The sequence below is a fragment of the Euprymna scolopes genome, chromosome 14 (genome assembly GCF_053919585.1).
Source record: "Euprymna scolopes isolate OS-2025 chromosome 14, ASM5391958v1, whole genome shotgun sequence".
NCBI classification, from domain to species: Eukaryota; Metazoa; Mollusca; class Cephalopoda; order Sepiida; family Sepiolidae; genus Euprymna; species Euprymna scolopes.
Window position 1 is genome coordinate 53,090,710 of NC_136495.1, and position 23,111 is coordinate 53,113,820.

General features: G+C 30.0%; 2 protein-coding genes across 2 annotated transcripts in view; one reads left to right on the forward strand and one right to left on the reverse strand.

Annotated features, from left to right (window-relative positions):
- LOC145293011 (potassium voltage-gated channel subfamily A member 1-like) overlaps positions 1-23,111 on the reverse strand; it is a 125,260-nt gene that overhangs the window by 101,393 nt on the left and 756 nt on the right. The window lies entirely within an intron of this gene.
- LOC145293012 (uncharacterized) overlaps positions 1-23,111 on the forward strand; it is a 76,075-nt gene that overhangs the window by 22,695 nt on the left and 30,269 nt on the right. The window contains exons 3-4 of the mRNA XM_080139286.1: positions 461-515; positions 8,463-8,527. Coding sequence (XP_079995412.1) covers positions 461-515; positions 8,463-8,527 — 120 coding nt within the window. The remainder of the gene's footprint in view (positions 1-460; positions 516-8,462; positions 8,528-23,111) is intronic.

Below are 23,111 nucleotides of genomic sequence, written 5' to 3' on the forward strand. Positions count from 1 at the left end.
TATATAAAGTCATTTAGGAGGGTGTACAATTGAATACATTAGTAATCTTATTTAAGACATTTTTTTTTTTTTTTTTATCAAATTTTGTCTTTTCATTTAACTTTTTTCATTTTGTGACAAGTTTTATATTTTTAGCTTCGACCATTCCTTCATAACTTAATTTCTTCAAAAATACACTCAATTGTTATGAACAAAGACTTTCTAAGTGTAACAATTTGTTATTTGTAATTTTTAGCATCAAAGTTTTTTTTTTTTTTTTTTTTTTTTTTAACCTTTTTGATAAAATTCTATTTTAGGAGTAATTTTACAATTGCTCATACTCTACCAACATTGGTAACAGGCTTTTGTTGTAGATTTATTACCAGCAACCATGATGTTTCATATAAATCTTGTTTTAGAAGAAATGATACTGATATTTCAGATGTTGAATGTAATTTTTTTTTTTTTTTTTTTTTAATAGCGTAAAGAAAGAGCCGAACAAATTGCTTATAAATTGGAACAAGATTTAGCTTTATGTGAGTATTACGATTTAATTTTCAAATTCTATTTATAAACTTTCAACTTTGCATTTTTTCCCTCTAAATCAAGATGCATTCCTTTTTATTTAATTTTATATTTTGTGGTATAAAAGTTAAGATGTAATCATCTTAACTTTGTATAAATTAGAATGTAAAATTATGTTCAAACTCTACTTGAAGAAAAAATTTTCAAGTTTCAATGTATTTTTTTTGTCTATACATATTAATAAAATTTAAATAATTTCACATTTTCTCATGTCAACATAATTTTGATTACACACTGACTTATTCTTTTAGTATTAGATTTATTTATTAAAATAAAAAAGAAAGTTATTATAATTGGCTTTAAAATTCTTAGCAATTTAAAAAATTAAGTTTTGTATTCTATTTCCATCTACTGTTTTAACAGTTTTGTAAAGATGATACGGTCATAATTTACATGTCGCTTTTAAAATGCTATTTATTAAAAAAAATTCTTTGCAATGCTGGTAAAATATTAAAAAGTAACTTTTTATCTTTTTTTCCCTTCCACTCAACATGTTTTGACTTCACTAGTGGCATCAATATGGGCAAACGGGTAACAGCTGTTTATGGATGACAAATAGTCAACTCGTTACTAATCTTACACTTGAACTAATAATTGGATTTTTAGTTTTCAAACAAAAATCTAATGTCTATACGCTTATTATGAATATGATCTAATTTAGGTGACGTTTTGGAAATTTAAAAAAACAAAGCAATTTTCATCAAATTTCAAAGAAATAGTGAAGAATGATCACAAAATCAAATTCTATTTAAGTTTAAAAAAATCTTATATACAACATAATATGGAAATTAAATCTTAAGTTCATGAGAAACTATCTGTAATATTTCAAATGTGAAGAGTAAAGTGAGCATCCAAAAACAATGATTTTGTCTCCCTATTTATTGCTCTTGTGAGTTAATTTTTCACAAGTCTTTTCCTTTTTCTCCCCATAACTGTTTCATTTTTCCTCTGCCTAAAAAAACAAAAACAAACAAAAAAAAACTTTCTCAAACCAGTTGACTATTCCTACTCTATAACCCAACTTTGGAGGTTTTGTGAATGAGGAGTCGTTCCTTAGTTCCCATTGCTCCCAGATCACTTCTGGCTCAAAGTGCTAGTACCTGTTGAGATCAAATCAGTGTGTTAAACAGAGTCGGTAAGTTACATTACTGACAAAAAAATCATGACTGGATAAATTACTCAAATGAAAACAATGTGACTCCACATAAATTTCTTAAAAGGTGTGGATATACTATAAAACAGCGAAACCTATAAGCTGTTAACAACTATTTAGTTTGTAGAGATAAAGACTAAACCATTGTCTCAAATCTGTTATGGCAGAATTCACATGGTGTGAAAATCATAAGGCAGGAAACTGCAAATCACCATGCGCTGTTGAGTCCATATCACTAAACTTGGACCTACATTTGCTCTATTAATATTGAGCATTTTTGTCTTATAAATATAGCAGTTTGTACCACTATATCATCTTCAATGGCTGTTTCATGCACCTTCATAATTTTCAAGCTATATTGCTTTTACATCTTTTTCCTTGAGAATTGCAAAGGTGCGTGAAATGATTAAGTGTGTGAGTGAGATATATATATATATATATATATATATATATATATATACTAGCATTTCAGCCCAGCGTTGCCCGGGTGTTTGGATGTGTATGTTGAGCAAAAAAAAAAAAAAAAAGGGTAGTAGGAAGGCAGGCTCGAATCTGTACTGCAAAGGAGGAAAAGTACGGGAAAAAAAACCTGAGACATCTATGCTGTTACGACATTTTTTTTTTAAATTTAAGCTAGACAATCGAAAGGAGAGGATTGCTTTAAAATAAATATCGGCATAAAAAGCGAACCCCTCCCCCCTGTAGAAAAGTGCCCAGTTTAAGATGAAGGTATTAATGTTTTTAGCCAATTTTTCGATATTTGTCGTCTGAAAGATCAAACTTCAAAACGATACTGATCTTGAGAAAATCTGTTGCCTCTGTCGAAAGTGTTGGGCAGACATGCAAACATACATGCATACATTTATATATTGGTAACTAAAAATTTTCGACCCAAACCGATGAAAAGGCTTGCCCTATCTATGAATACCCTTTATGTAAAATTTCAAATGTTTAGACCAGAAATTGTCTGAGTAATTTGATAGAGACCGCAGAGGTCAAATTTTTAAAAACTTTGACCCCTATTATGACTTAACATTTGTTTTGGGCTCAAATTAAGTTAGATCCATGTCAAAGGAACCTATATCTAAAATTTCGAGTGTTTAGACCCAAAATTATCGGAGTTTGGTAGTTTTCAAAGATCAAATTGTTGAATTTTGACCCCATAACAGCCAAATTTCTGGCCGAAAACTGATCACAAAGATTTTCCCAAATCTCAGTAACCTGTATATCAAATTTTGAGTCTGGACTTAAAATTGACAGTTATTGCGTAGGGAAATGTACATACACACAGACACTTTCACTTTTATAGATATATAGATAGATAGACTAATAGATTAAGCAAAAATATATACGTATACATAAATATGGAAACAATTTTTTGTTTACTGTAAACATTATGCAAGTATAAATCATGTAGAATATCTGCATGAATATAATTACACGTAATAGTTAACTCTAGATGATCATTCCATAAGAAAACCGAAAAATCTAATAGGAAATTAAAATGAATGTTTAAAAAAAATATGCAAATTATGCAGATCTTTTGCTAGTGAATGCATTTCCACAACCCATGTATAAGAAAATTCTATTTTCTTTTTAAATAAATAGAAAAGAGGCCTTTTAATATGAATATCAATACACACAAAAGAAAAACGAATTTATAGGAGTATGTATATGTGTGTGTGTGTGTATATATATATATATATATATATATATATCTATCTTTTTGGAGCTATTTAAATAAAGTTATCAAATTGCAGAACTATTTGAAGCTCAATATTTTATATGGTAAATATATTAAGGCTTAAATTACATTTAAATTCATTTGAAAATAAAGTCTGTATATTTATCCTTGTTGAGAAACGTTTTGAAAAAAAAATATTGCACTAAATACAGCAGCTATCTTTGTGTGTGTGTGTGTGTGTACTCATCAAAGAATATTCAGTGTCCGCAGGAATTCTCTCATTACTTTTAGCTGATTGTTCTGGAAGTTCACGGTTATTCATTATTGTGCCATATTCTCAGTAGTTTACTTTTCTTTCTGCACTCTTTCGCCATTCTTTCTAGGTTTCAACTCATAGGTTTTGTTGTTTTGTAGTATATCCACACTGTTTAAGAAATTTATGTGGAGTCTCATTGTTTTCATTTGTATAATTTGTCCGGTCACCATATTACACCAACTATTGATTTAGAGAAAAAAATAAATAAAAAAACAAACCTTTTCTTAATTCAAAATATGGCTTAGCCAAATTTTTTGATGACTAAAAAAAACAACAAAAAAACTGGTCATGAATTTCCATTCAAATCTGTACTATATTGTATTATGGATGGCATCGTTGTTCTTGTACTTTAGTTGTGCTAACATTCACTCTCGTCAAATTGAACTGACTTCCTCCCTAATCTTTATCATATCTAAATGCATAGGCATATGGGCATAATGGACCTTTGTAGGTGACAGAGGCTAGACCTCAGTTTTGACAGTAACTGTGGTAAATGACACGGCGAGAAAATCAAAAAGCATACAAGATAAAAAGTAGTTTGTGGATTGTTAAACAGAAGGACCGATAGAAAGTTTCTTTTTGCTATCTTTCTTCCTTGTTTTGAATAATTATGTTGACTCACACAAAGATGTAAAATGGTGTTTACCATGAATGTCACCTTCAGATGAATATTCTAGCTTTGCTGCATTGTCTTTTTAAAGGAAATCAGAATTCTTGGTAGATAAGACATCTGTATCAGTGTTTTACTGAGGACTAAAAAAAATATCAAAATCTAGCAATAAGTAATTGCTAGATTTTGATATTTTTTTAGTCCTCAGTAAAAAAAAATGTTCGACAAAATAAAATTGTATTAATGACCATGGTACGACCTTTTTTTTTTTTTTTTTTGACTGTCTTGATTTTGTTGATATTGGTTTCTCTGGTTTTGTTTTAAAATTAGCTACTCCGTGGAGGGACCATGTGAAGGTTGCCAACATCCATAAATAAAAGTTGTGCTATAGAACACCCGCATATGTGAAATTACTATTTGTAAAATCTTAATGTACCCATATTAACCATAACAAAATACATTTTTATCAAAGCTTTTTTTTTTTTTTTTTTTTTTTTTTTTTTTATACTGTAATCTAAGAAACTTTTCATTGCCTTCCCAAGTATAAAATGCAAAGATAAAAATTAAACTACTTCACATCACTAAAAGGGAGTGGCTTTTTGCATTGTAACTCTTAGATTGTGAAATTAACAAGGAATTTGAATAAAATAGAAAATATGTAGAATCGTTTCTGCTTTTAATTTTTATTCTCCTACAAAATGTTTTTATGAGATTAATTTTTTTGCATGAAAAATTGTTCATATTTTGAACAGTTTTTTTTTTTTTTTTCTCATCAAATTTTTATTCTTTGAAATTGGAAATTTATTTTGAGTTAATCATGGAAAAGTCATGTATTACTTGATTCTGGTATGGGCCCAGACACCTGCAACTTTATTCATTTATCTAATCTTACATATTGTACATCTTTTTCAAATTTCATGTCCAAAGATTTTATATGATCTGTGTCTTAAAAGTTTCATTTTCCATACAGTATGTTAAAGCTCATTAGACATCTGTTTTAGATATATGAGTATCTATATAATATTCTAAGTGTTCCTTTCTTAGTCCATATGTTACACTTTGAAAAAGGCCAAATACAATTTTTGAAGGCCCAAACTGCTTAAAAAAAAAAAAAATAATAATGGCCAAATTTGCAAAATTTAGCTTTAAAAAGGCTAATCTGGCGACCCTGGACAAGAATATGAAAGTGATATCTCTTTGTTGTGGTCTCGTTTTCAAATATATGATCCTTGTTGTAATGGTGTGAGAAAGGAGCTCATAGTAATTTCAATGTGCGGTGGTTATTGACCAGAGAAGGAATTCAGTGAAACATTATATAAAGAACGTTTGAAAGAAACAGGGCAAAAGAAAGAACATTGTCTGCCAAGAGGTGCTGGATTGAAGGAGTAAATTAAAGATTGTCTCTTACAATGTGATTTTATTATTTGTATTGAACTATGTAGCACAATATTACTTTCTGAGTATTTAGTACTTAAGTTATCTTATTTGACTCTGCTCTACATTTAAAATGCAATGGACACTATTTTCATGTCTCATGTTTGGTATGTGTTATTTATTGGTTTTCTGTTTAAAAAAAATTAACCTTTTGTGCGATCCAGAAAAATATCTTTATCAAAACATTTGTTGATTTAATATATTACTACCTCCAGTCAGAAATAGTTGGTGCAGAATTAAAACTGTCCACGTTTTAGGTTTTGTCACGCACCATTTTAATGTTTTAGGAGGTAACTGGTAGTACTTAAGAACGTGCTTAATTGAAAAAGAACAGTTTTCGTTCTAAAAGTCATTTAGAGTTTAATCTATGCACATTACTTTGTTGACTGTAATATAATCTATTTTTAAAAATACCTGCAGTGGCTATATAAATATGGAAAATGTAGTTGGCGCCAATGTGGAAGGTAAAAACAGAAGTGATAAGAGAATTGACAAATTCAAGACGAACAGCAGTTCTGCAAGTGTTGCTACAAAGGTTTAAAGGGTGCATCCTTGACTGAGGTGCAATCAAAGATGTTGCCACAAAATTCGGTATAGGAAGAAATACTGTAGGCAGAATTTGGTCATGAGCACTAGACAGTTCGTCTGATATATCGGTGCCAATGGATTCTTTGAGCCGTAAGTTTCTCTGTGTCCGAAAAAAAGGACTATAGTTCACAGTTGGCAAAAATAAACATCATTCCCTTGAGAAAAAGAACCACTTTGAGGTCTACTGCTCAAGCATGTGGAATACCTAAGACAACGTTGATTGCAAGGATAAAAGATGGCGAAATTCGGGCACATTCAAATGCTGTAAAACCATTTCTCACGATAGAAAACATGAAATGTCGTGTTGATTTTTGCCGTTTGCAGTTGGATTTAAATTGAACTTTTACAGAAATGTTTGATGTCATACATATTGATGAGATGGTTTTATATGACGCAAAATGCAAGGATATTTTTATTTAGGCAAAGACGAACATGACCCTTTAAGAACCACTAAAAGCAAGCATTTCATTACAAAGGTAATGTTTCTTGCTGTCGTGGCTTGACCCCATTAGGATCCACCACAAATGTTACTTTGACAAGAAGATTGGAATTTGGCCATTTGTCAAACAAGAGGCGGCTAAACTTAACAGCAGAAACAGGCCTGCTGAAACAAACTAAAGTCATGGATACAATCACAAAAATTCAGATTCGTGAATTCCTTGTTGAAAAGGTCCTTGTTTCCACACGGAACAAATGGCCAAGTGGATCCATTGCACAACGAATCATAATTCAACAAGACAATGCTAAGCCACACGTAAATCCAACGGACCCGGTGTTCAAACAAGAATCAGAGAGATTAGGGCTGAACATTGAACTGGTTAATCAGCCTGCAAACAGTCCAGATCTGAATGTGCTTGACCTAGGTTACTTCAATACAATCCATTCAACACCAAAAGGCTCCAAAGAATATTGATGAATTAATTGAAGCAGTTGAAACCAGCTTTCAAGAATTAGAAAAATCAAAGTTGAACAACATTTTCCTGACATTGCAGGAGACAATGGAACAAATAATTTTGGCTGATGGTGGCAACAATTACAGGCTTCAACATATGTCAAAAGCACAGAAAGAAAAGGAAAACTTCCGAATTTTGATATCAGAAGAATTGAAAAGTAAATTAACACAATTGAATAAATAGATGTTTTAGCTTTTTGCATTATTTTCTTGTATATTTATTTAATCATACATTGTAAGAATGTATTTAATTAAGTATAATTATTTGGTTAACCTGTATTTCCTTTCAAAAGTACTGTTTATAAAACTTGAAACTTGTATGCACCAAGTATTTCCGACCAAACTGAAAATTTTTGTGCCCCGGAGGTAGTATTATTTTCAATATATCATTCCATTGAATTTCCATTGGTCCTACTGGTCATCAATAATTTTTTAGTACATTTCTAAGACAACTTCTTGTATGGGATTTTTCACAACTATTTAACACACAAAATTTATTTTTACTTTTCCAATCTGTAATATTTATTGAAATGAAAATACACTAGCATAAAATGCATTTAAAACATCTTTTAAGCAAAAAAAAAAAAAAAATTGTGAAAATTAATTCACCAAAATTATTTTTTTTATTTTTATAAAAATTTGTTTGATTCAATCAAGATCCTGTTGAAAACAGTTTTGGACCCCCCCCCTTCCCCCAATTTTTCTGCTTCTCAAAACTCAGCCGCTTTATCCCCTTGCTGGTATAATTCAATAGTTTGAATGAGTCTAGGATGAGAATTAGTAATCGATGGCTTTTACTGTACCTTTTAGTTTGCTTAACAACCTGAAGCAACTCGATGTCTATGCCTCCCAATAACCAGCCTTTACTGTGACTTTTAATATTTTAAAATATTTCTCTTTAAACCATCTTCCCAGCAGCAGGTCTCCAGCTGAACAACGTAGAGTAAAAAAACGGCTAATTAATTTTCTTTTTCCCATATCCCAACTGCTTGCATGAAATGCATGGGAGACAACTCTAAGAGACCTCATTACATATTGTTTTCCATTATTAGAAATCATTTTTTTTATAAAATTGTTATACAATTGGACTTGCCTGACAATGTTTTTTATGCTTTAGTATCACATATGCAGTATTGATGTTTTGTTTTATTTTTTTTTCAGGGGATCCAAATAATAATCCAGAAAGTTCATCTGATCCTTACAAAACGTTATTTGTTGCCCGAATTGTAAGCATTATATATATTTTATTATATTACTATTGTATTGTTGCTTTATGTGTGGGTAAGGGTTGTATTTCCTCGTTTGTTGATGCTGTGAAATATTTGAATCTTTTGATAAATGAGAAATTTAATCGCTTTTATTTTATTTTTGCATATTTCACATCACTGTGCACACCAGCTTGTGCGTGCGTGTGTGTGTGTGTGTGCATGAATCACACTTAACTGCTGTTACCATTTCAGCTCTATTTGATCGTTCTTATAGAACATGCTTATAAAACAATTTCCCATAGATTTTTTATTTTCATTCTGTTAAAGTACATTTTCTAGAAGATGTTAAAAAAAAAAAAAAAAAAAAAAAAAAAGAAATCCTATTTAAATCAACATAAATAAAAAGTTGCATTCCTTGCAACGAATGCACATTAGAATGTAACATTTATGGATGTCATTTAAATACCTGCATCACATTTCTGTATTCAATGCAATCAATTGTAAATTGCAATTAAAAAATAACACATTTTTCCTTATTCGAATTTTGAGATCACTTTTGTCTTGATGCAACAACTAAAAGGACCAATTAAAAAAAAAAAAAAAAAAAAAAAAAATTTACTTTTGGTTAAATCGTAAACAAAACATAATTTTCCCTTCATATTTTCTTTTATTTACAAACATTTATGCTAATAACCTAAAAAGCACATAGTTTTATTTACAAACACGTTTTGTTATAAAATGTTGTGAATTGACATGATAGTGTTTATATACAACCAATAAAAAACTTGAAATTGTAACTGATTAAATCCTTGCTTGTGGAAGATTTCACTCCAATTCCTATTTGAAGGAATTCTTGTGATATTTTATGCACTCAGAAAATTACTTTTTTCTAATTATGTGACACCATATCATCACAATGCTTATTTTTTTATATGCATATTTTTTGTTTATACATTTTGTTTAGAAAAAGTTTGTAAATTATTAAAAAAAAGTTATTTTTATAAATCTACAGTTTACAGAACAACAACAAAAAAAAAAACTTAATGTGCATATAAAAAAAAAACAGTAAAACGTTTTTTTTTAAAACTTTTAATAAAATTTTGGTATGTACATATTTTTTTATTACTCAACCATAAAGAAACAAAAACAATCAATGTTATTGGCTAACTGTGTCTGGTTGTTTCTACTTTTTGGGGTTCCATGTACAATTAATCCATCTTTTTCTTTAAGGAAAAATAAAACTTATAAATTATGGCGTCACGTCTGCTTGTATCTTGTTGCAAAATACTGATTTTGAAACATTTTAAGATTTACTGTGATATAAATTTTAATCTGCAAATTCATCTCTTCACTCTAAAGTATTAAATTATTTTATATACTTATTTTATTTAAATTATGGTCTTCATTTGGTTCCTATGTAGAAATAATTGCTTTCATTTATTTAAAAAAGTTAAATATCTATAGTTAACACATCACTCATTAAATCCTGGGCCTAACTAATAACACAAGTCTTTTTGGGCAAGATTAGATTTTATTCATGAACAAGTCTTCTAGGGTTATCCACTGCTCTTTTGTAGAATGATTTGTTTTTGTCCTCAAAATATACTTCAGTATCCAATATTTCTTCATTGGAGCCTTTTTTCTCTGGAGAATAGGGTGCATGTAGAAGCAATTCAATGTGCAGTTCATGTAGTTTTGCCATAGTTGCAGTTGGCCTGCGATACTGCATTTTCTTGATGCAAGAGCCTCCCTCCCCACTTTAAAAAAAAAAATTTATGGCCATTACTTTTGACAATTTTATCTTTCAGGTACACTAATATTATATTTTCTATTGATGATTATTTATCAAAATACTTTGCACATTCCAAAATACAGAGGCCAAAACCTTACCTTCTGATGTTTACATCTTTGGTTGCTTTTTAACAGCTTTAGCCTGCTGCTGTCCACTGGATAACTGATTCTGGCACTAAATGGTGAATTTATGTTTCATTCATTGTCAGCTTGATGCAGAAACTTTTTGTTGGTTTGAAACAATACTCGGAATTATTTGTGCGTTCTGTTTTATTGACTATAAGCCTATGCGCCACATACTTTGAACACAGCTTTCTCATTGACAAATGAAGACCCTACCTCCTGCTATCATGCAGTTCAATTTACAATTGGCCAAAACGAGTTTGTAGATTTTTCAGTTTTCTGGGACAACTGACAAATTTGGGCAACCTGAGTATTCATCATTTGTGTCTGTATGACTGCATTAAGTCAGTTTACCACGTTTTTTTTTTGTTTCTGATAAAGCAGATTTCAAATAATACTTTTCATTGCTTTCCTCAAGCAATGTCTTTTCACAGCAGAAATCAGTACTCTATCAACACCAATGTGAATTTTACCTTTGTTTTGATTAATTGCAATAGTAGCTTTATTTAATTGTAATTTGTAAACTCCTAATCCAATTAGGCATAAATAAAAAATCATATGGACTTTTTTAGTTGCAAGTTGTATCTGTCAGGCTTGAGACTTATTGAGTGATATGTTATCAGTTTCTTAATATCATTTAGTGAAATTTATTCCCGTGATTAAAGAACAAAAATAAATTAAAATATATATATATATATATATTGCCCTGTGCAACGACTAAACTTGCAGTCTGAGTATGAGACTTATTTCCCTCTTTCCACCACTTCTTGTCTAATCTGCTCTTCATTGTCACCTGTTACATCATGTTTGTCAGTAATTGAACAAGCAAATGATGCATAGACATGCACATACATTTCCAATTATATGGCATTGCCCGGGAGTCTTTAATTTTTTTTTTTTACAATAGGTTTTTGACAGTTAAATTTAATTATTGTTTCGTTTGGTCATTACCGTATTTAAAAAAAAACAAAACATTAAGGTAATGTTTTTAATCCTGTGATATTTAAGGATTTAGGAATGATTTAAAGCCAGTTTATATTACTTTCTATTCAACAGTTTTTCAAAATTTGAAGGATTTTTTTTTTTTTCCTTTTAACAATATCTTATAAATAGACAATTTCTCTCCAGTGAATGTAATTTTGTTATAAATTATTTTTTAAATAAGATTTTTACAAATCAGGCAATGGTGTAAAATACCAAAATATTTCAATAAATCGAATATTTATTGGAAATTTACATAGGGATAGGAAAAACACACACACACACACGTTGTGTACTCGAGCATTGTTATTAATCTATTGTTCAAGTTATCTCCCTTGTAGAATGTTTTGTTTCTTTGAATTAAGCAAGTTGGTTTTCATTGATACAATGCAATAATACTAATAAAAATCTAACAAAGTTAGAAACGAATTTGGCTAAAAGTAATGAATTTCTCCCTGTTTGAAGAGAGGGTAACCTTATAAAAGACAAAGGTGTGTAAATATTTCGGACAATCTTATGTTTTTTTTTTGTTTTTTTTTAAAACTTTCTAGCCCACCAGAGCAATGGTAAACATGGTCAGTTTTTTATGTGGAGCAACTCCGGTCCAGTTCCTTAAGAAAGGGTACATTTGTTTGAACAAAAATTAAAATTGCTTCAGTTTAAAAAGATTTTTCCTTCATTGATCAAGGACAGAAATTATGAAGTGTATGTCAAAACAGATACTACACTTTAAATTTAATTTGAAAAAATATTTAAAAATTTATAAACATATTAGACACAAGTCCATTCAAAAGTGTGGAAGGAAAATGGGTCTTAGTCATGACTAAAAAAAATGTCCATCCTACTCTTAGCGAGAATCATCAATCACCATAATACCACATTTACTCTAAGAGTCTTCCAATTTGAATTTCTGAAATCGCTTAAGATATTTTATTGATAAATAAAGACGTTTATATACAATCATTTCATTGGAGTGGGGAGGGACAAGAAATAAAAAAAATTGGTAAGACCCTCCTGACCATTTATGAATAAGACTGCCAACTGTTTTCCAGTTTATTTTGAACACTTTGATCCTAGTGAACAGACTCAACCTGAATTCGATAAAATGTACCTGAAGAAGTTTGGAGATTGTTTTATTTCTTCAAATGTATTTCTTGATTTCAAATGCTAAAAAAGATATCTCTGTAAACATCAAATACATTTTAGATTATATATTTAAAAATTAAGAAAGGTTTCTTTTTGCTAATGTCGAAAGGCGTAAAACATACTGTTTTGATTCTGTTTTTAGATGTGGACAGGTGCGATAATGTGTGTGAAAGGCCAAATTAGTTTGGATAGACTTTAATGACTTCAAGTATTTTCTGAACTGGCTACCATCACCTAGATATGATCAAGAGTTAAGATGAAGAATATATTGAACTTATATATGTAGATCTAATTGGTGAAAACAAAATCTTATTCCAAAGACTGGAACAAACTAAGTTTGAAATAGCAGTAACAGCTTAAGTATAACACATTGCCATGATTATTTGTTGAGATGTGATGTCTACATCTAATGGGACATATTCTTTACTTGTTGCATATGAACCCTTACCATTATTATGACAGTTGGAGGAGGAGGAGGAGGTAGGTAGATGTTGCTATTGGCAAGGATTAAAAAAAAATCAACTTTCTAATTAAAATAATCTAATTTAATTTTTAAAAAATCATGAATAAGTTAAAAATTAACTGCATTTGTCAATGAAACTAATAATGTTGATTTTTTTTTTTTTTTTTTTTTTTTTTTTTTTTTTTTATTTAATAAAGTATTTATTGAAATCCAAAATGCAATACAAAATTTTTAAATTTTATTTAAAAAATTTTGTTACTGAATTGAATCTACAAAAAAATATGCTTTGGTTTCTTTGCAAACAAGTCAGACATTTTAATCTTTTAAAAAAAAAAAAGGAAGCATTCATTCTGTTCAATAGAAAGTAATTTAAACTACTTTTGCCAATCTTCATTTAATTAAAAAAAAAGAAAAGTTTTTAAAGCTTTTTACATTCAATTACTTTATAGATTAAAACATAGCAACATCTATTATATAAAAGGAACTTGGTGTGTGAGAGTTTGTTTCCTATGGACTCAAAAAAGGCTGGGCCGATTCTTATGAAATTTTACACAAAGCTGCTTTGTGTCTGGTAGTGTTCTTGGATAGGTTTTGTATCGGAATGTCTTCAATAAGTATCGATAATTGAAGTAATCTGATGCAAGAAGAAACAGGCGATTTTGACCAAAGTTAACACCTTGCACAGCCTAACCTCACAAGTGCATTTGAGAAATTTTATTACCACACAAGCCGAAAGACCTGACACATAAAATCAACAGTAGGTTCTTTGATATGACAGCACATTCAAAATGAATGTTTCTGTTTAAAGCACAATTGAAGCATGATACTTGAATTTTAATCTTTAATTCAAGCCATTATATATAAAAAATTTTTATAAAATCAATAGTAGGTTCTCTACAGTGCAATGTCACGATGTATTGTGGAGTAAGTCACTGTGGGAAAGACCTGAAGCTTCCTCCTGGTGCACCACGATGGGTCTCCAACTAGAGCAGGCAATCAATTGATTTGATTTAAAAAAAAAAAAAATATGGGAATGTAAAACATTCATTGATCATCATCCATACCTAGGCAACATCAAGTCTCCCTGCTAGTTTACAGATAATTTTATAAAATCAACAGATTCTCTACAGTGCAATGTAGATTACAATGTATTGTGGACTAAGTAATTGCAGGGAGGCATACAAAGCTTTCTCCCGGTACAATGCAGTGAGAGGGGGGGGTGCTATTTGATTAAAAGTGGGCATTTCACTGATTTTGATGACAAAAGTATAGGAGGATTGAAGATTTCTTGATCATCATTCAGTCCTGGGCAACGTCAGGTTTCCCTGCTAGCTGTTTTTATGAGTTTGGTTCAATTAAATAAGTGACCAAACAATATCATAATTAAATTTAACTTTCCTAATCCTATATATATATATATATATATATATATATATATATATATATATAATATGTGTGTTTTTAAATACAAATGAGCAATGCAATGTAGTACAGCGTCTACTATATATCATTCAAACACTACCATGTTTGAATATATGATTGTGTTAGTTTTACTCATTTGAAACTATTAAGTTTCACCGTTCACTCATTTTGCGACCGAATTTCAAGCAATTTTTACAGTTCATAAGTCACGTTCTCAGCTATATTTTGAAATAAAAATTTCCAATGTTATAATAAAATTACTGGTGTTCAAAGGTCCTCAAAATTAGTAAGGAATGTGAGAGACGATTTCTTCTGATTGGCTGTTGGTTACCATAGCAAGTTTTTCGTTGTCAACACCTTCATAAATCAAAATTTCGTTGTCAACACCTTCATAAATCAAAGTGGGAATGTTGCTTGGATGCCATCTTATTTAGGTTATATAGAAAGAGTTAACAAACGTGATGCTCATTGCCATGCTAGTACTAATAATATTTTGCTTATGACGTCGCCTGTTAATTCTGTTTCTCTTTTTTTGTCCCTTGTTTCTGTTTATTTACTTAATTACGTCTTTTTATTTGATTTTTTTATTTAGTCAATTTAAGAAGTTAGTAATACGTTTTTTATGGATTGTTGACAATGCGTATGATATTGAACACAAAAAAAGAAAATATTATTTCAAAGCAAAGCCTGGAAAAATATGAGCATAAAAAGTAATATTGTTAAGATTAAGTTTAAAAAAAAAATAAAAGGCCTAATTGTTAAAACTGGAAAAGAAAAACAAAATTCCAGTAAAAAATATAAATTTATAACTTAAAATATTGCAGCATTAAGTATTTATATGTAATGTTAAATTGAATTAAAAAAAAAATTCCTAATGCTGGAATATTTTAAGTTATAAATGTGTTATATTTTTTACTAGAATATCTTTTTCTTTTCCAGTTTAACAAATAGTCCGTCCTTTTACTATTCTAAGCTTAATCTTAACCATATTACTTTTCATGCTCGCATATATATATATATATATATATATATATATACATATATATATATATATATAATTAAATACCTACAGACACTAGTGTTTCATCCTTTCTGGAATCTTCAGTGCAGGGTGTCACGATTAACACCAGTCGACAGATTCAAACCTGGCATCGCAAGCCATCTTTGGCTCGATTAGCAAAGACCGTATTCATCGGCCTCCATTAACCACCAAGAAATAACGTTGAATTTAAACATTTTCTTTTTAAATTTTCTTAACGTCAGTCAGTGATTTAATCGTTATACGATGATCTATGCATGAGCTAAATTGACAGACTTAATTCAACTGATATATACATGCGACTGGGGACCGCTTGTGAATTTCATACTCTCATGAAACTTCCTCCATTGGAGGAAGCCGGTTAAACCCGAATAGGGTTGGTGCTGACTGCACACACACACACACACACTAGCAAAAGTACCCGTCGTTGACTGGATTAAAAAACAGCCTACAGAAAATGGACTCTGATTTATGAAAGTATGATAGGTTGTGAAAAGGAAGGGTTGTAAAGAGATAGCTTCGAATTTGGGGGTATCAAAACCAAAGCAAAATAGGAAAGTAAATACAAAATAGATAAACCCCATAATTTATTATACCATACCTGTTCACACTGAAACATTTATCACAATATTCTGTTGATCTATATTAAAAAACCTTGTTAAAGTTTGTGACATATTTCCATTCTATGGAGGTCAGGCGCGAACGAACACCCCATAATTTTATTATACCATATTTCTTCAAACTGAAACATAATTATCAAAGTATACTTATGCAGATAGATATGAAAAGTCTTAAAGTTTGTGCCTATTTCCATTCTATGGAGGCCAGGCGCGAACGCAGACCCCACAATTTTATTATGCCATCCCTATTTAAGTTAAAACATACTTATCAAAGTATTATGTACATCTATATCAAAAACACTTGTAAACGTTTTTTTTTTTTTTTTTTTTTTTTCTCCATACTTTGTGGACCAGGTGCGAATGCAGACCCCACAATTTTAATGAACCACCGTTCTGCCAGATCAGACATACCCATTCCTGTGTCTAGATACATCTATCATTATATGTAATCAGTTTTTTAAAATATTCAACCATATAGAAGCCTATTCGTGACCAGACACACACACACACATTCAGCTTTATATTATATATATATATATATATATATATATATATAATGGTTGTTGATTCATAAGTGTTAATCCCATGAAGCTACAGTATTTATCAGATAGTGCTTAATAGAATTCAGTAGAACTGTATTTTATTATACATTTTTGATTCGTGCAAACATTTCGACTACATATGTGCATACATGTTTCAGCTGCAATGTTATTCAAAGTCCAGTTTCCTCAAACTGCAGTAAATATTCTGAAAATACACATCTTCATTTTATATATCATGTAGACTAGCAGCCTCCTGGTTCCTGATGTTGCCCAGTCGTAAAATATGCATAAATATATTTTAATTCATACAGAATTCTTATTGAGCCAATTCTCTATTAATTATTATCCAATATATTGTAATGATTTCCAAAGTTATAAAAAAAAAAAAAAACGTTTTAGGTACCATCCGCTAGAATCAAAACCAGAACATTTAGCGCTCCGGTCGTTATTTATCTCTCCAGTGTTGTTACTGTCTCAGCTACTGACAGATGTAAATGAAAGCTTAAAAATTAAGTGACTTTGAGCTATGAATGTTTAATTTTGTGCATGTACAAAAGTAACAGCAGTAATGTTTTATTCGATTTAGTCTGCTAAGGTTAATTGTTTTGTTTTTGACTCTTTAGCAATTTTTGCCTGCTAAAAACCAAATCAAAAGTGTGCTACAGGTCCAAATACCCTATATATCAAATTTCAACTCCGTAGACCAAATACTCAGAGAGGAGTTTGATAGACTTTTTGCACACACACCGACAAGGTCACTATATATATATATATATATATATATATATATATATATTTCTGTGTGCTAAAATGTTTTCATATTAAATTTTACACAATTATGTAGAATGTAGAAACTATACATAAATAGAATTCAGCATAATAGTGGAATGAAACCAATCATCTATCAAGAAACCATAAAAAATAAGTAATTAATGCTCCTTTTTTTTTTTTTAAAGATATGCAAATTAGTTAACGCTCATGTAATCGCTCACATATCCATGACTGAGTATATTAAGAAGTTTGTTTGATAATTTTTAAATAGAAAAAATAGGTCTTTAATATCTGTTAGAGCAAGAAAGAAAAAAAAAAAAAAACTTGGCTTAATAAATGTGTATCAATCCAAGGATTAGTATTATGGTTAACTTACAAGGAGAGGTGTAACATCCACTTCCAATACTAATCTGAAGATCTTGGACAAATTGTCGTCAGTGTAAATCCTTGCAGTCTTACTTCCAGTCATCACTCATGTTGCATCATCTGGCATACGAAGTACGGCAGCATGAAAACTTGTGATTGCATAAGTGAATCTTCCTATCTGCTCCAAATATCTCTTGGATACCCCCCCCCCTACCAGTTGCTTCAAAATCGGAAACCATAGTATGGAATCTGTGCTGTGACTTGTGTCATGCATGTGATTTCAGCATACTCATATGTAAAGTGTTGAATTGTGTCTGGTGGTGTTCTATACTAATGCATCTCGTCCCCTCGGTTTCAACCTCTCTCACTCTGAGTACAAGTTCATCATTTGCTAACTAGGCCTATGGCCTGTACCAACTTGTCCTGATTGAGTCATATCACCCCCCCCCCTTCATATTTTGCTTTTAAATCTACGTTTTCCAATTATAATCATATTTCTGTGGGAAAGATGGCTGTTATTCTTATACCCCCCATCCTTTCCAGCTTTAAACCTTAGTCTCCCTTCAACAGACAATTGTTGTACTGGTCCAGAGATCCTTAAGTGTCATCTGGTTGTGAGGCTCCAAATAGGGTGGTTCGGAGAGCAAGGTGTCTCTCCTTTAGTTACCACTACTTGCATGTCCACTCTGACCCAGAGTAGTGGTAGTACCTGTTAGAGCCCCATCCCCCATGGGTTAAATGGAAATTGTTTACAACTATGAATTGTATACAAAACGTGTGAAAAAAAACAACAACAACAGTTGACAAGTCATAAAACTCAATCAACCAATAAAAACTGCCTTTGTGATTGAGTGTTTCCAGTTTGCACTTTCACCTAACATTGTAAACCAAAATCCATGCTTCATCATTTCTATTTTCTGTACATTTATTTTTTTACCATTTGTTTTTCTTATTCTTCATTCTTAATTTTAGAGAGGAAGGAAGATTAGTTTTTTATTTATTTATGCAAAAAAAAAATAAAATTGTACAAAAGTTTCAAAAATCAAATTGCATTTTTATTTATTTTATTTTTTTTACGTATTTGTGAGCGTTAGCTGCCCTTTAGTCTTGCTAAGGATTTATAAGATTGTGAGTTGACTAATGATGAACAATACCATAAAATGATTGTATATGATGGGTTGAATGAGCAGAATTTAATTGTTTTATGAGGATGGCTCGGAGTATTTAACATTGGAGTTAAAAACAATCTTATAGTTGGCTGAGAAGCTGCCTTGAGGTATTGTGTTCCACAGAAAGGAAGTATCTTACAAAGAAACTTCCTGGAAGTTACATTGATTTTAGATACATAGGAAAAAAGCAAATTTCCTTGCAGTGGTTGTAGCTAGATGAGTTTCTATGAATATTCTTCAGGGGTGACCAAGAATTGGAGCTTAGTTGATTACTTAACATGAAAATAGTGATAGAGAAACTGGTTGTATGGAAGAGATCATCTCCCATTAGGTTGCAGCAAAGTCAACTTTGTACAAGAAAAAATGCTCTGAGTGGCACCTCCTCAAATATGCCAGTAGTACTCCATCTGACTCTTATACAGGTAGAGGATTGCATCAGGAGTTGGGTACTCTCTGGAGCAGTAGAATCCTCCAACTATTTTACCAGAGACCTTAGCAACAGATTGGATCTAAGTTTTTCATTTCAAGTCTGGAGAGAAAATCAGTTGGAGGGGCTTCTTCATTTCAATTGAGGCATTTTTTGTTTTTCATTAAAAAAAAAAAAAAAAAAAATCAGATTTGAAAAACGTGCATATCTTTAAAGAATCAAAGCACTATAAATATTAATTTTTGCAAGTGGAAAATTTCTTTACTCAAAGTTAAAACTTTTAAAATTACAAAAGTGGAACATTTAGGCTATAAACTTAATTGTCCCAAGTATGACCTAATAGTACATCCGGTGGTATTGGGGTCAATCGTTAGTGGCCGTTACTCCCAGATCCATTCTAACACTGAACCTGTCAGGATTCCATATATAGCTAATAATGACAGACTTGCAAAATAAGATACCCTACAATCTCTCTCCATCTCTATCATATTATAGGGAAAATTGTCTTTTGCAAGGCTGTTTTTTGTGATTTTTTTTTTATGTAAACATGACCACTCTTCATATTTTCCTTTTACCACCATGTAAATCTATCCATTCTGTATAAATGGAAAAACACTTAAACTTATTTTTTATTTAAAAAAATAATTTCTAAGAAAATCAAGAAGTCTGGCAATTTACCTGCAATTTAATTTGTGAAATAGTAGATACATATGACTAAACTAGTAGGAGACAAATACATGATATTTCTATTAAAAAAATTTCATGGAGAAAATATTAAATTTATTGCCTAACTATTCAAACAAAAAGAACAGAAATTGCTTTTGTGCTTTTAAGAAGTAACCTAATATTTGTTATCATTTAATAAAACATTTAAGATAGGAGCACAAAAATATTTTTCAAATTTTTAAAGCTTTTGTTTTCCAAAGTGAAAAATACTGTTCTGGGGGGGGGGGGGAGAAATGAAATGATTACATTTGCACCTAATTAACAAGTTAGACATGTAGTTTAAGAACAATTGTTTGTAATGCTTTTTTGACATATCAGCGATGTGTACGTTCTTTGGGAATGGAGTAGTTTTCATCTTTTATTATGAGTACTTTACTGAAATTGATTTACAAGAAACAAATGAATCCAGGGAATGCATATGTTCTATCCACAAGGCAAAAACAATAAGACCTGGCAGCTCACACACAATACAGAAATCCATCATTCTACCCTCCCTATTTTTTTCCTGTCATATTTCTAAACCCTATGAACTAATCAAACCTACCTACTCTCTACTACCCAATCATCCGGAGTAGATTTAATTTTTTTGTAATATTTGATGAGAGAAAAGCAGTCATTTCTGGCTTTTAAATTTTTAAGCAAATCTCATTTCATAAAAAAAAAAAAAAGAAATTGAAAGTTTGTGCAGCAGCATTTTACATCCAATCATTTTATAAATTAAAACATTGTAACAATTAGTTTGATAACAATTTAGTTCAATTAATAATTTAATGACCAAATGATACTCTAATAAAATTATTTTTTTAATTTACATTTGATTACAAAAACAAATACGTTTTATTTTGGGAAGGGGGAGGTCGAGATCAAGGTTAAAAATAAAAACTAACAACTCATGCCGGGTAGGTACAGCGTTTTTATTTTATTTTGTTTTTGTTTTCCCTCTTAATTATTAATATTTGTTGATAATGAAATCAAAGTAACCCTTATGTGAAAAGCTTTTTTCATTTTCTTTTTACTTTCTAAATAAAAAAAATTATTTAAATTTATAATATTTGAAATAAAAATAAGTCTTTATTGTGTATGGGTATCTGGTGCCAATGCAAACTCCACAATATTGTAAAACCTGAAAAAATTATATCTTGCTTTCAAAATATTGAAATAAAACCATTTAATTTCCCTCAAACTGTCGCCGGGTGTTAAATTTTATTTATACCACCATTGGGTTCTTGGTAAAATTTTGCTTCAAGCTGCTTGCTCTTGGTATAAAGCTTTGTTTTCAATTCCATCTTTCATTGTATAGATTGTAGAAAAAGGTACTTTATAGAATTTGTTAGGATTTTCCTTCATAATTTGGACTTAACGTTAAAATTTAAGTTTTTCTTTAAACATTTTTATGTAGCCTTTATTAGTAAAGATATTCTGTCCAATAAAGTAGGGAAAATATCGGTATTGTCAGTTTTTTTTTTTATAAAGGTGATAACATGTGAAAAACTGCATCAAAAACAATTATAGGATCCATGTTTTTATATAAATTATAAACCATTTTAGGGCAGCTGGAGGTCTACTTTAGATGATTGTGTAATTTTACAAACCCTGCCAGTCAAACTTCAAATTGTTTTTTTTTTTTTTTTTTTTTTTTTTTTCAATTTAAAATGTCGGCAGTTTGTGTTGTGGCTTTTAAAAACTTTATAATCGATTATAATTTTTTTCATTTTTTTTTTTTTTTTATAATTGTCTCAATTCACAGAATAAAAGAAATGTGACCCATTGGATCAGCTATTGAGCTTAGGTTAGACTATTTAAATTAAGAAAAAGTGAGTTTGTAAACCAAGAATTTTACATTCAAAATAATTTTTTTCTGCCCACTATCTATTTTCTCTAAAGCTATGTGCTAAATAATATTACTACCTGTAGTGATATTCTCTCTTGTTACTAATAGACTCGTCCAATCTTTTTATTGTTTATTACTTTTAACTGTTAATAAACCATAACGGAAGTGAGTGATACTAAATAAAAGTGCAGGTACAAAGATAAGTCACTTAGCGAATTAATTGCAAATTATGCTTAATTAGAAAAATTAAAATGGATTCTTTTTCCAAATACAATTCAATTTCTAAACTGAATATTTTAGCATGTATTTTGTGTGAATAAAAATATAGATAAGGATTTATGAATTTATGAAAACAAACGTTAATTAACTTTGCTTTCGTATAATACTAAAATTCACATTATTTTATTTAATTTTTCTCATATTCTAAGGCAAGTAGTATTAAAATTTTCTTTTTTGCTGTTTAAAATAATAAATTGAACAAAATAGAGGAGGTGGACATTTTTATTAAACATAAAATTCATTGTTTAAAATCTGTAGTTGTACTTTTGAAATTTGCGGAACATAAAAAATCCGTATTGGAAAGAGATAACGCATGAAGGACTTCCGAGAGTTTTTTTTTTTCCCCCTCCAAATGTAAAAATTTCTCTATTGAGTATAAATTCCTTTGGTTTTGGCATTTCCTGAAAAATCTATTGCCAATCAAAATTCTCTTGTATTCCATGTGAAAAGAATTTGGATTTAAAAAAAAAAAAAAAAAAAAAATGATGAATGTGTTTTTCTCTTTTTTTTTTTTTTTTTTTTTTTTTTTTTACTTCCACTTTTTACAGGCTTTTAGGATCTTTTTTTTTTTTTTTTTTTTTTTAATTCTTACAGGTGTTAATTTTTTTTTTCTTTCAAGTTTTTCCTTGATATGGATAAAGTGTTTGTATGTTGAATGTGTATAATCCTATATTTTAAAGTAGTTTCTTCCATAAAATCATCTCCTGGAGGAAAAAAAATCCTTTTTCTTTTCTGTTTCATGAAGATTCTTTGTAATCAGTGTTGAAAATAAATTTCGATCCTTTTCTCATCTGCATCAAAATTAGCATCCTTGTTGGTTCTCACCTTTTGGCCATATGTATTAGTTGTGATATTAGTTGTGTGAGGGGAGGGGAGGGGGTGCAGTTGTCCGTTTCTTTTTATAGA